Source organism: Mustela lutreola, chromosome 13, assembly GCF_030435805.1.
Source record: "Mustela lutreola isolate mMusLut2 chromosome 13, mMusLut2.pri, whole genome shotgun sequence".
In the NCBI taxonomy this organism is placed as follows: Eukaryota; Metazoa; Chordata; class Mammalia; order Carnivora; family Mustelidae; genus Mustela; species Mustela lutreola.
This window is the reverse complement of record NC_081302.1, coordinates 85082222-85094354: the sequence shown is the minus strand read 5'-3', so window position 1 is coordinate 85094354 and position 12133 is coordinate 85082222. Positions and strand designations below refer to the sequence as shown.

Sequence of the window (12133 nt, the reverse complement as noted above, 5' to 3'; positions counted from 1 at the left end):
CAATGATGTCTTAAAAACATATTCAAGATATAGAAAACATGAAGACCAAATTAAATGTAAAAATAAATTATAATAAAGGGAATATTTTAGTATACAAAAGTAATACATAGTAGGAACAATTATCTTCTGGACAGTTAATAAAAGCTACAGCCAACTGCAGATAGCCTCTTTACCTTGAAAAGTAGACAAAACAGCCAAATTTCAAATTATTAAATGACCTATGATTAAAACCCTTTTGCAAATGTGTTTATTTGCATTCCAGCATGTTAGAGAAATACGAATTGTTAAGATTATGTATAGAATAGAATATTCACTCCTTCACACTTCCAAAAGTTGGCTGACAGTCCTGGAAAACTGAAGTAAAAAGCAGGCAATGTACACTTAATACACATCTAATTGTTTAACGGTCTATTTGATGAGAAAAAACTCTCAAAACCAAACCAAAAATCCTAAAAGAAAAGCAATATACAGAACTTACTAAACATCCCTCTACTACTAGTAGCTACATGACTACTTGGCTAAAAGGGCTTCAGAATCCTCTCCTAAAAACATTTCTCAAGGAAAGAAGTATGTGGTCCCAGCCCACTGTGGGAATCTGGCAGAACCTCCTATTCTTAAACCCCAACTTTCAACCACTTCTCAACCTCTATCTTCTTCCTTCCCATGACTGACTTCTCTTTTCCTCTCCCACTCCAGCTTGTGTGAGCTCCAAACATGCGCACATGCACACACTTCCCATTTCCTTCCCATCCACCTCTTTGTCCTCATCTTTACCGTCTATGACAACTCACAAAAGAGACTCTCCTCCCCTGTGGTACTTAAAGGAAGAAGAAAAGACGGACTCATCACCACTGATATTGACTGCTGAAACCAAGACACGTGGTTATCAGAACGTACACAAACTTAAAAACTGTGGTACTCTTGGTTTTTTACCATCCCACTTCTACATGGGGTGGATAGAAAATGCCTTCTACAGCTCAATCCCTCACATCTGAGAATAATGTTCAGAAGTATCAGTGAATACACCCAAACATATAACTTAAGTTGTCTAATGACAATTTAATGATGAGGGAATCAGAACTGCCAACATTAGAACTAAGTTTCTAAAAGAACCACTTTTTTCTGTCACTAATCATCAGTGAATGCAGGACTCTGGGCCATGATTAAATGAGGACATAAACTGCGCATTGAGCTGCATACAGGAGTGTGAATGACACACAATAGGAACTTAAAATTCTAGTTTTCATGTGTACTTAACAGATAAACAGGTACTTATACCCCCTTCATGAAATCAGGTGTATTCTTGTCTAAAACATCTTAACTCCAAACATACACACTTTGGATGTTCACATTCACTGTCTTCAATTACCTTCAAAAGATCCTGTGACATCAGAGGCAGAATTAGGTTCACTCCATATAAAACAACATCAGCTGCAGACACAGACCTGTTTGCTGCTTGCCCTGGCTCATGTCCTCTGAACACTTCATCTATGGGGGGAGCGGGGAAAAAAAAGCTGTCTTAGAATTGCAACATCAATAAGCCAATAGAATTAGATATATTCTATCCTACTTTGCCCTGGGTCATCCTTTTATATTTTACTTTTTAAGATCTCTGAGTACATGATGAGGATATGAGGATATTCTGTGTTTATGTTATTATTCTACAATGATAAAAGTAAAGTAAAACCTATTCCACTGACACACTATACCGTAAGTTAAACAAGTTCCACAGTAATACTTATTTTATCTCCTAGCTGTATGAAATTTTTCTATGCTATAAAGCTATGGGGGAAAACAAAGAAATTAAAATGTTACATGAAAAAAAAAGCAGTCAAAAATAACTACTGATATGAAAAAGGGTTATTATCCTTAATCTATTAAAAATACGCATATAGGGGCGCCTGGGTGGCTCAGTGGGTTAAGCCGCTGCCTTCGGCTCAAGTCATGATCTCGGGGTCCTGGGATCGAGTCCCGCATCGAGCTCTCTGCTCAGCAGGGAGCCTGCTTCCCTATCTCTCTCTCTCTCTGGCTGCCTCTCCGTCTACTTGTGATTTCTCTCTGTCAAATTAATAAATAAAAGCTTTAAAAAAAAACGCATATAAATTAAGAATCCTCCTAAGACCTAAGTAAGTAAGTGAGCAAAATCCACAAACACCTAACAAAACCAGAAGCCCAGTGAAAAATAGTTCATTCGGGTGCCTGGGTACCTCAAGCTTGTAAGTGTCTACCTTTGGCTCAGGTCGTGATCCCAGGGTCGTAGGATAGAGCCCCACACTGGGCTCCCTGCTCAGGGTGGAGTCTGCTTCTCCCTCTCCCTCCACCCCTCTCCCCTGCTTGTGCTCTGAGACTCACACTCTCTCAAACAAACAAATAATATCTTTTTACAAAGTTTAAAAAAAAAAAAAACCCAGTTCATTCTACTCATTAATGAAACTGCAAAAAGATACTACTTCTGATTCATTAAAAAGACTTTTTTTTTTTTTTAAAGATTTTATTTATTTATCAGAGAGAGGGGGGGAGAGAGTGAGCACAGGCAGATAGAATGGCAGGCAGAGGCAGAGGGAGAAGCAGGCTCCCTGCTGAGCAAGGAGCCCTATGTGGGACTCGATCCCAGGACGCTGGGATCATGACCTGAGCCGAAGGCAGCTGCTTAACCAACTGAGCCACCCAGGTGTCCCAAGAGCCTGATGCAGGATTTGATCCCAGGACCCTGAGATCATGACCTGAGCTGAAGGCAGTGGCTTAATCCACTGGGCCACCTAGGCGCCCCCTTAAAAAGACTTTTAAATGTTAATACATTTAAATGTTGGTGAGGATACAGTATAACAGTTACCTTCAAAAGTAATTCATTAAAAGCCTATTGAGCACTGTATGTACTAAAGATATAATCAGAAATTCAGAAAGAGATTTGTCCACAGAAGCGGTTGCTGCATTACCAGTTATAAGAGCAAAATCATACATATTCCAAATGTCCAGTATTAGGGAAATCAGGTTAAATTCCAAAACGTGGAACACCATGCAGCCATGAAAAATCTTAATGACAAGGAAAAGGCTAACAACACATTGACAAAAAAGGGCAGAATATAAAATTCTATTTAGAGTATGATCACAAAATTATACAAAATAACTAAAAGGGCAATGACTACAATGCCATTTATATTTGACTCTAGATAATGTCAAAGAATGGATGATTTTTCTATCTCTGAACTTCAAAATTTTCTACTAAGAGCAAATTACTTGTATAACAAACAAAAAAAAAGGTAAAGTCGGGCGCCTGGGTGGCTCAGTGGGTTAAGCCTCTGCCTTCGGCTCAGGCCATGATCCCAGGGTCCTGGGATCGAGTCCCGCACTGGGCTCTCTGCTCAGCGGGGAGCCTGCTTCCTCCTCTCTCTCTGCCTGCCTCTCTGCCTACTTGTGATCTCTCTCTGTCGAATAAATAAATAAAATCTTTAATTAAAAAAAAAAAAAAAAAAAGGTAAAGTCAGGTTTTTTTTAAAAAAAAAAAAAGGCATTTCTACTTAAAAATGACTTTTTCCAGCCTGTGACCTTCTTCCCTAGGAGTCTCCTTTCCAGTTGGAAAAATGGCATGTTCTGAAGCCAGGCACTGGTGAACCTCAACTGCATCTAGCAGGAAACCTGTACCTGCTCTGGAGCCCTGGGAAGCTGATCCTCAAACTCCTACCCAACTCCCAGGACTTGCTCCTAAAAGATAGGGCTCTCAGGACTATATAAAACATCCTGCCTTGTGCTTGGTGGGACACAGCTCTCCAGCCACAAGCTTTCCTAAGGATTAAAGAATATAGAGCAGAAGCCCATTTCCACTTATGCTTTTAATCTCCAACCTACAATATAAGTTGTATTTCATAATATTTAATGTATTTTCTATTTTATCTCAATTATATTTATTTTTAAAATAATTACTTAAATTATCACTTTCCTTTTTGTCACCTATTTTATCGGCTAATGCTGTTTCTTCTCATCTTTTTGACTTTTTATTGTGAAAATCTGCCATTCATCTATATAATATGTTCTTAGAATGGCAGACTGCACCACAAACTGGTAACTGGGATGCCTTTTCCCTCTCCACAACATGTAAGAGCCCTCCCAACCCTTTCAATACAAGCTCTTAACTTTGAGTCAGACTCCTCAGAGCACAGGGTTCTTGACCTAGGGCTTTATAGCCCTGGAAAGTCTATAGCTTAGTTCCTAAGAGTTCACAACCAACTATTAACCTTCGGTAAAGCTCTGAGGCTGATGTAACATACACCTTTTAAGGGAAAGGCTCAGTAACTACTTCAGATTTTAAAGGAACATGTGCTCTAGAAAAGGTTAAGAACTCTTGGATGGAGAAGCGTCAACCTGAACAAATCAGAAAACATAGGAATGACACTTGGTGAGAGGCTGGGCCTAGACACAGACAGGCAGCTGAGGCTTTGGTATAGAAAGAATTCACTGAGGGGAAGTGCAGGATAGTGCTTCTTTCCTAGATACGCCTTATTAACTGTGAAGGAGAGTAAACCCTCTGGACTGTAAAACTGGTAGTGCTTAGGGTAGGGGCAGACATCACAAAAACCTATTGTTCAGGGAATAAGAAAAATAAATTAATAAAGGAAACAGAGAAGGAAGAATCTCAAGTACTGGGTTAAAGTGGAATGTCACAGCACCCAACTCAGAAAGAGAATCTTACAAGGATATCAGAAGTGTCCACAATTGTGAATATTTGCACAAAGTATGAAAGAAGGCCCTAGACAGGATTCATTTTTCTCTAAGAAAACAAGATCCCTTGGGTTTTAAGGCAAGGTTGGCAGTGGGTTAAGAGGCAAGTGAAGGAAAACTATGTAAATAAGTGATGTTTCAATTAGTAATGAAGTTCTTCCCTGTAATAACAACTTGCTTAACCTTCTGGTTGCGGGGAACAATGCTAGGCACCATGATACTTTGCAGCTTTTGAAGACACTTCAAAAAGCATTTATTACATACCCACTTTAGCAGAATAAATGAAGAAGGCTAATTGACTTTCCCAAGGTCAGGCTGTCTGTGAGACCCTAAGTTAAGTCTTCCAAGTATGGCCTTTCAGCTCCAGAATTCAGTGTTACTCATCCCAACAAGGATTCTAAATCAAGCTGCAATCTGGAAAGTGCTACAATTTTGGCTGATAGCTACCAAAAGGGAGTGATTTGGTCAATAAATATAATGCCAGAGTACTAGTGTGGCTCAGTCAGTTAAGCAGCTGTCTTCGGCTCAGATCATGATCCCAGGGTCCTGGGATCAAGCCCCACATCAGGCTCCCTGCTTAGTGGGAAGTCATCTTCTACCTCTGCCCCCCTTCACCCCTGCTCATGTTCACTCACACACACAGTCTCTCCCTCTCAAATAAATAAAATCTTAAAAAATAAATAAATAAAGCGTACCTCAGAAAAGACTGGCCTCTGGCATCCCATTCAGATGCTAGGATGTGAATCCCAGTCCTGCAACTTACTAGCTATTGATCTGCAGGCAAATGACATGACTTTCTCTGTGCCTGTTTCCTCATCAACAAAATGAGTGTAGCAATGATACTTATTTCTTGCCTTTGTGATATAAACAGTGCTTAGCATTTTTAAGAACCTAATAAATACAAGATGATTACTATTATTCCTATAAGGGAAGCACCAAGCAGGAAGGGATGTTGGTCCTACCCCTTTGCTTCAACCAAAAAGACCGGCTTTCATGATTTTATAAACTGAATTTTCTCATAAAATTTCACTTAAAAATATTCCTTTGCTTAAAAAAAAACAATAAAAAATAAAAATTTAAAACCATTACACTGCATCTTACCTGTATCACTGAAATCTATGAATTCTTTTGATAGAAGGTTAGTAAGAAGTTCCATAATGAGAAGCAGGTCTTGGTATTGCTCTTCCTCTGCTGTAACATCTATTCTTTGTCGCCCTAAGTTATTCTTAGAATATACTTGCAGCAAAGTAAGGCAGGCTTCATATAGGTTCATAGCTTTGGACTGTAAGAGAATGTGCATAAATTACACTACTAAGAAGAACTTAGTTTGGAAAAAATATAAGCCCTAAAAGAAACTATAATCTAACAAATTTACTCTGAATCCCAAGAGTAGCTCAAATACTTGTTTTAAACTATTATAAAACATTAAGAAAAATGAAAAAGCGTACATTAAAGATTGCAGTTGTATTTTAAAAATTAGCAGTTTCTAACAAAATCTGACATCCTTTTTTGTTGTTGTTGTTCATTTCATAACACATACTAGAGAGATAATAATATTTTGGCAGCAGAACGGCTGTATTTTTGCTGTTTCAATTTCTTATATAACATTTATTATTTTAAGATTTAACACTGTTTAACTTGCAAAAGCAAAGAGTACCAAACAATGGTCTTAAACATCAGAATAAATGGCAATGGCCTGCCCTCTCAGTCATGCATCTGTGACTGATTTGTAATATTTATAAAATAAAATCTTACTTTTGAGCAGGTGTCTTTGATCTAGCAAAAAAATGTACAAATCAGGAACCCATTATGAAATGGTTTAAAACAAAATTTATACTAATCTGCAGGCAAATACAAATATATTCCTTTAAGACAGTTTTAAAACAGCTTTCCAAATAACTTCTAAGGATTAAAAAAGGCACCTTTGCTTACTGATCATAAAAGAATTCAGTGTCTAAATATCCATTTGATTTATAAAGCAAAGACACAAATTGCCACTTAAAATTTTAAGCTTTAGAGTTTCAACAGACAGAAACTGATTAAATTTTTCTACTATTGTCTTATCAAATATTCCTCATTTGGTTGAGTTTGACAGAATAACATATTATATATAAAAAATTACTTATTACTAACAGTATTAGGTCAGTAATTTATATTCCTTCAATAAACCTTCCTCTGAATTCTGAGTTCTTCTGGAAAATTCTGAAGTCTTTTTGAAAACTCTTTTGGAGGCACAAAAATATTTCAGATAGTATTCACTGAATTTAAAGTAAAGTATCTGTTATTTTGTTATACTTTAAGGAGTTCTAATCCTAAAGGGATAAAATTAGAAAGCACTTACCTCTCCAAGATAGCATATCTGTTTATGTGCAACTTCAACAAAAACTTCTATTATGAGATTGACAGTCTCTGGGGTATTTTTGTAAACTTCCATCAATCCAATGCAATTGGTAAGGAAGTCCATCAAAAAATTAAAAAGAATTGCTACATTGTCAATCTGGGTAGCCTCAGCAATGCCACAAAGGGCCTCCAGTGTGGCAGTGATTTCCTGCTTGACTTCCTCTTGTTGACACATCTGCTGAAAGTTTTCTTGATTTATCACTCTTAAGAATCGCTGCTGAAGTGGCTGAAGAACCTATCAATGATAGTAAAACACAATTTTCTAAAGTTTAATTCACATGTTTCATTTATTTCAACTTTATTTCCTCAACTTGGATAAATACTCACTTTATAAAGCATTACAAACTGTACCATGTTACATTCTCCATTTAAAAGACTTTATTTATTTTGCAGAGAAAGAGAGCCTGTGTGTGCATGTGCAAGTAGGGGTAGGGGAGGAGAGGGAGACAATCTTAAGCACAGAGCCCAACAAGGGGCTTCATCACATGACCGTGAGATTATGACCTGAGCCAAAATGAAGATACATACTCAACTGACTAAGGCACTCAGGGATCCCAACATTCCCCATTTTGAGGGTCATCATAAATTCTGGCCTACATAAAGAAGTAACAGTGCACTAGTCATTAGGGAAATGGGTATCAAAACCACAATATGATATCACCTCGTTCATTTTAGAATGGCCATCATCAAAAGGACAAGAGATAAATGCCAGCAAGGATGTGGAGAAAAGGGGATCCCAGGGCACTACTAATGGGGATGGTAAACTGGTGCCGCCCACTATGGCAAATAGTATGGAGGACCCTCAAAAAATTAAAAACAGAATTACCACATGACCCAGTAATTTCACTTCTGGATATGTATCCAAAGGAAATAAAAACAGCAACTTGAGAAGACATCTGTACCCCCACGTTCACTGTAGCATTATTTACAATTCCCAAGACCTGGAAACAACCTGAGTGTCCGTCAATGGATGAATGGATAAAGAGTTATGGTACATATGCAACGGAATACTGAGCCATAAAAAATGGTAAATCCTACCATTTGCAACCATATGGATGAACCTTGAGGGTGTATCTTAAGTAACTCAGACAAAGGAAAATACCATATGATCTTACTTAAAATGAGGAATTTTAATAAAATAGTAAAATAAAGTAACAAAAAATTCCAACTTTCAGAAAAAGATTTGTTAAAAAAAAATGTTCTGTAAAAAAGAAACAGACTTGTAGTTACTAGAGGTGGAGGTGGAGGGGAATAGTTGTAAGAATAAGTAAGTACTAGAAGTGTAATGTACAACATAATGACTACAGTTAATACATATTATTATGCTGTATGATATATATGAAAATGCTTAAAAGAGTTCTTATCACAAGAAAAAAATTTTTTTTTGTTTTTTCTTTTTATTGTATCTATATGAGATGATGGGTGTTGACTAAACTTCTTATGGAAATTACTTCACAATATATGTAAGTCAAACCACTTCCTGAAGTAATTTAGTTTCCAACAACCACCAATCACAGAACATGACTTAGTCAATGCCATTCACAGAATTCTGTCACGATCATCTCTTTCTAATTCGTTAACTGCCCCCACCCCCAAAGATTAAATTTAAGTCTCCAAAGGGCCAGAGAGTAAATACAGACTTCGCAGAACATGTCATCTCTGGCCCAATTATCCAATTACAATTGTACAATAGTACAGAAGCAGCCAGAGATACAAATGTAAACAATTGAACAAGACTGAGTTTCAATAAAACTTTATTTACAAAGTGAAAGCAGGCCAGATTTGGTCTGGTTTGGTGGGTTCCAATTTGCCTCTGTTTTACAGGTCAAATCCAACATACACCTCTTGCCTGTTTTTCTCTTTTCTAACTCCTCTTAGCAGAGAACATAACTTCAGATAATCAGTCCTGTCCTGAGTGAAAATGTATATTTATGAAGATATCTTAATTCTATTTAAAGCTATATATATGAGAGCACAATTATTTAAATTCTGGTCTGAAGTCTAATTCTGTTACTGTGTCCCTTCTCAGACATTAAGAGCATTCTAGTCACAAGGACTACAGGCCATCCACCTACATAAACTGGTTAACTCTTGGTTCCTGATTTAAAGCTAATTTACATAAGGCAATGTGTCCACAGTGGTTATTGGTTGAGTTATGTACCCCCCTCAAATTGACATGTTGAAGTCCAAACCCCAAGTACCTCAAAAAGAGGCCTTATTTAGAAACAGGGATGGTGCAGATATAAGTAAATTAAGAAGAGATGATTAGGGTGGGCCTCTGATTCAGTATGACTGATATCTTTACACAGACATGCACACATGGAGAACGTCACGTGAAGATGAAGACAGAGATTATGATGATGCTTCTACAAAGTAAGGAATGCCAAAGACGGCCAGAAACCACCAGAAATTTGGGGAGAGGCCTGGAACAGCTTCTCCCTCACAGCCTTCAAAAGGAACCAATCCTACCAACACCCTGATCTTGGATTTCTGGTCTATAGACAATAAATTTCTGTTTTTACACCACTAAGTTTGTGGTATTTTGTTGCGGCAGTCCTAGCAAACTAATATGTGGTTAATTTGCATCTCCACATTCAAAACAAGGGGCTATTTCACTGATTTTTTAGGCTTTCATTTGAGTTGTGGGCAAAATGTGCCCAAACCACAAAATACTTAGTACTATTCAAAGTTTTCATGAATGCAGATATGGACAAATTGTTAGATGATATTTGTAAAAATAATAACCTTCAACCTATTCATTATAAGGGAAAAGTATCAAAAAAAGGTATAACTGACATATTTATGTCCCCACAGAGTATTTTACAGCAACACACAGGGAAAGATATAAGAGGATGCTATCAAAATAAAGGGAACTATTACCTCTGTCCAATACTGCTGTTTGGTTTCTGTGTCCATATGTGCAAAACCTCCCAAAACAAGAGCCTTCATTAATGTCCTCTGCACAGGACTTGACAAGAAATTCAGAGGTGGGCTTCGGCTTGCAAACTGCTTAGCTAAGTTCCACCAGTTTTCACACTGAATTACTAAGTTTGCCCTACAGGCAGAAAGAACAAAACACAAGACGCATTACTTACATCATATGTATACTAAGCAAACAAAAATGGAAGGTAACCAAATTTAATTAGTTATTGAAGTACAGTATAATAAACTTGGTATAGAATTTGGAGTCACACAATTTTGCGCTCAAATCCCATTAGTTATTTGATACTGTAAAATTTATTTACTCTCCTTAGTTTCCACATCTATGACATAGGAATAACAATAATAATAGACCTAATTCTCATGGTTGAGACTAATACAATAATTAAATAAAATACTGTAGTTGAAATGCTTGGAACAATACCTAGTAAATTACAAGAAACTCAATTAAGTAAGAGTTAGTCAATGCCAGGAGTAGTACAATCACATTCTTATGTAGTAAGAAAAATGAGAAACTCTTCCAGAGTTGTAGAAAACACTAAGCTCTTAACTTGCAAAATAATTAAATTATCAAGTTTTTCTTATCTTTAAAATGGAACAGGATATCTGAAAAAATTAAACAAGATTATTCTGTATTAGTGTTTTTAAAACTATAAATTACTGAATTAAACATGTTTCTCATAAGATTCTTTAATGCCAAATCCCTGAATAGTCAACACAATTCTCAACTGTAACATGTGAAAGCTGAATTTGCACTTACAGCAATAATAATAATAATAATATATATATATATATTACACTGCTCCAAAAGGCAAGGCCTATCTGGACTTTAGGACCAGGTAACTGCCACTTGAAAGACTACAGACAACAGACACACAGTCTTCCTCCTATAATCAGCTTACCTTTCTCTTCTTTCCACCAAAGTGACAAGGAGCTGCACAGTGTCATTTGCAAGGTCCTGCTCACTACTCCACACTGAGAGGTTACTGATGACTTTTTGTAAGAGGTAGCCAATAATCCACTGAGAACCTTCTGTATCTGCCCCAAATGCTGTACTGAATGGCAGACTTATCTTAAGAGAGAAAACAAAATTTTTAAAGTCAGAAAGAAAGATCATCTTCAAAAGAAATCCACTGAAAAGTCAAACTGAAATTAGCATCTAAATCTGAAGTACTACTTATATCAATTTTAAATGTATTCATTTCTATTAAGTCCAAAAAAGACATACTCAATCCACTTAATCTTCCAATGTGATTTTCCCATCAACTTTACTTTCATATTAATACACCAAAATGATATTTACACCAAATACAAAGAACATAAATTAATCCATTCCCAATAGTAATCTGTAAATTAATACAGTTAAAATAAGCTGAACCAAATGATGTGCTCTAAGAAAGTTATTAAAATTGCACGCCATTCATATGGTTCTCTTCAATGTGGAAGATGTTCAGCTCTTAATTTTATGTTGATGAGAAAATCACCAAGAAAATTGTTATCATCATAAATCCAAACGAAGTCAGTTTTACATTCTGACCTGATCATATAGTTTCTCATCCACCAGGAGGTAAGTCTTTGCCCAGCGTTTTAGAAACCAAACAATATCTTTGCCCATTTGAGGGCTTAGTAGATGAGTGAGATCTGCTCTTATTGCTCGAGATTCAACTTCTGAAACTCTCAGAACAGCAGATAACAGCCTGTAGGTATAAAAAAGAAGTCATTTATTCTTTTATTTATTGACTGTCTAATCTTGTTTTTTTCTTAAAAGTCCTTTTTCTGTTTCTCAACTCTCTGAATTTAGGCCAGGCTACACTTGAAATTTTCGTCAACTGTGTTGTACATAAAGGCCCTGTTTTACTGCTTACCTTTCAGGAAGCAAGAAACAAGACAAAGTGAAGAGTCATGGATAGAGACAACCTTCTGTGCAAGTCATACTGCATGTGCAAGTCTCAGTGTTACCATCTAAAGATGTTTTTCACATTCAAAATGGAGAAATACATAAAATTAAAAGTTCAGAGTAAATGCTAAATTCTTCAGCACTTTATCACTACTCAAACCTCCCATGGGTTAGCGCTGT

At 36.6% G+C, this 12133-nt stretch overlaps 1 protein-coding gene across 4 annotated transcripts in view; it reads right to left on the bottom strand.

Annotated features, from left to right (window-relative positions):
* The window catches only part of XPO4 (exportin 4), a 121960-nt gene that overhangs the window by 8821 nt on the left and 101006 nt on the right, over positions 1–12133 (bottom strand). For all 4 annotated transcript variants that reach the window (XM_059143773.1, XM_059143774.1, XM_059143777.1 and 1 more), the window contains exons 14-19: positions 11594–11753; positions 10959–11128; positions 9997–10171; positions 7058–7351; positions 5818–5998; positions 1370–1488 (exon numbers count right to left, since the gene is read on the bottom strand). In XM_059143773.1, the coding sequence (XP_058999756.1) occupies positions 1370–1488; positions 5818–5998; positions 7058–7351; positions 9997–10171; positions 10959–11128; positions 11594–11753 (1099 nt within the window). The remainder of the gene's footprint in view (positions 1–1369; positions 1489–5817; positions 5999–7057; positions 7352–9996; positions 10172–10958; positions 11129–11593; positions 11754–12133) is intronic.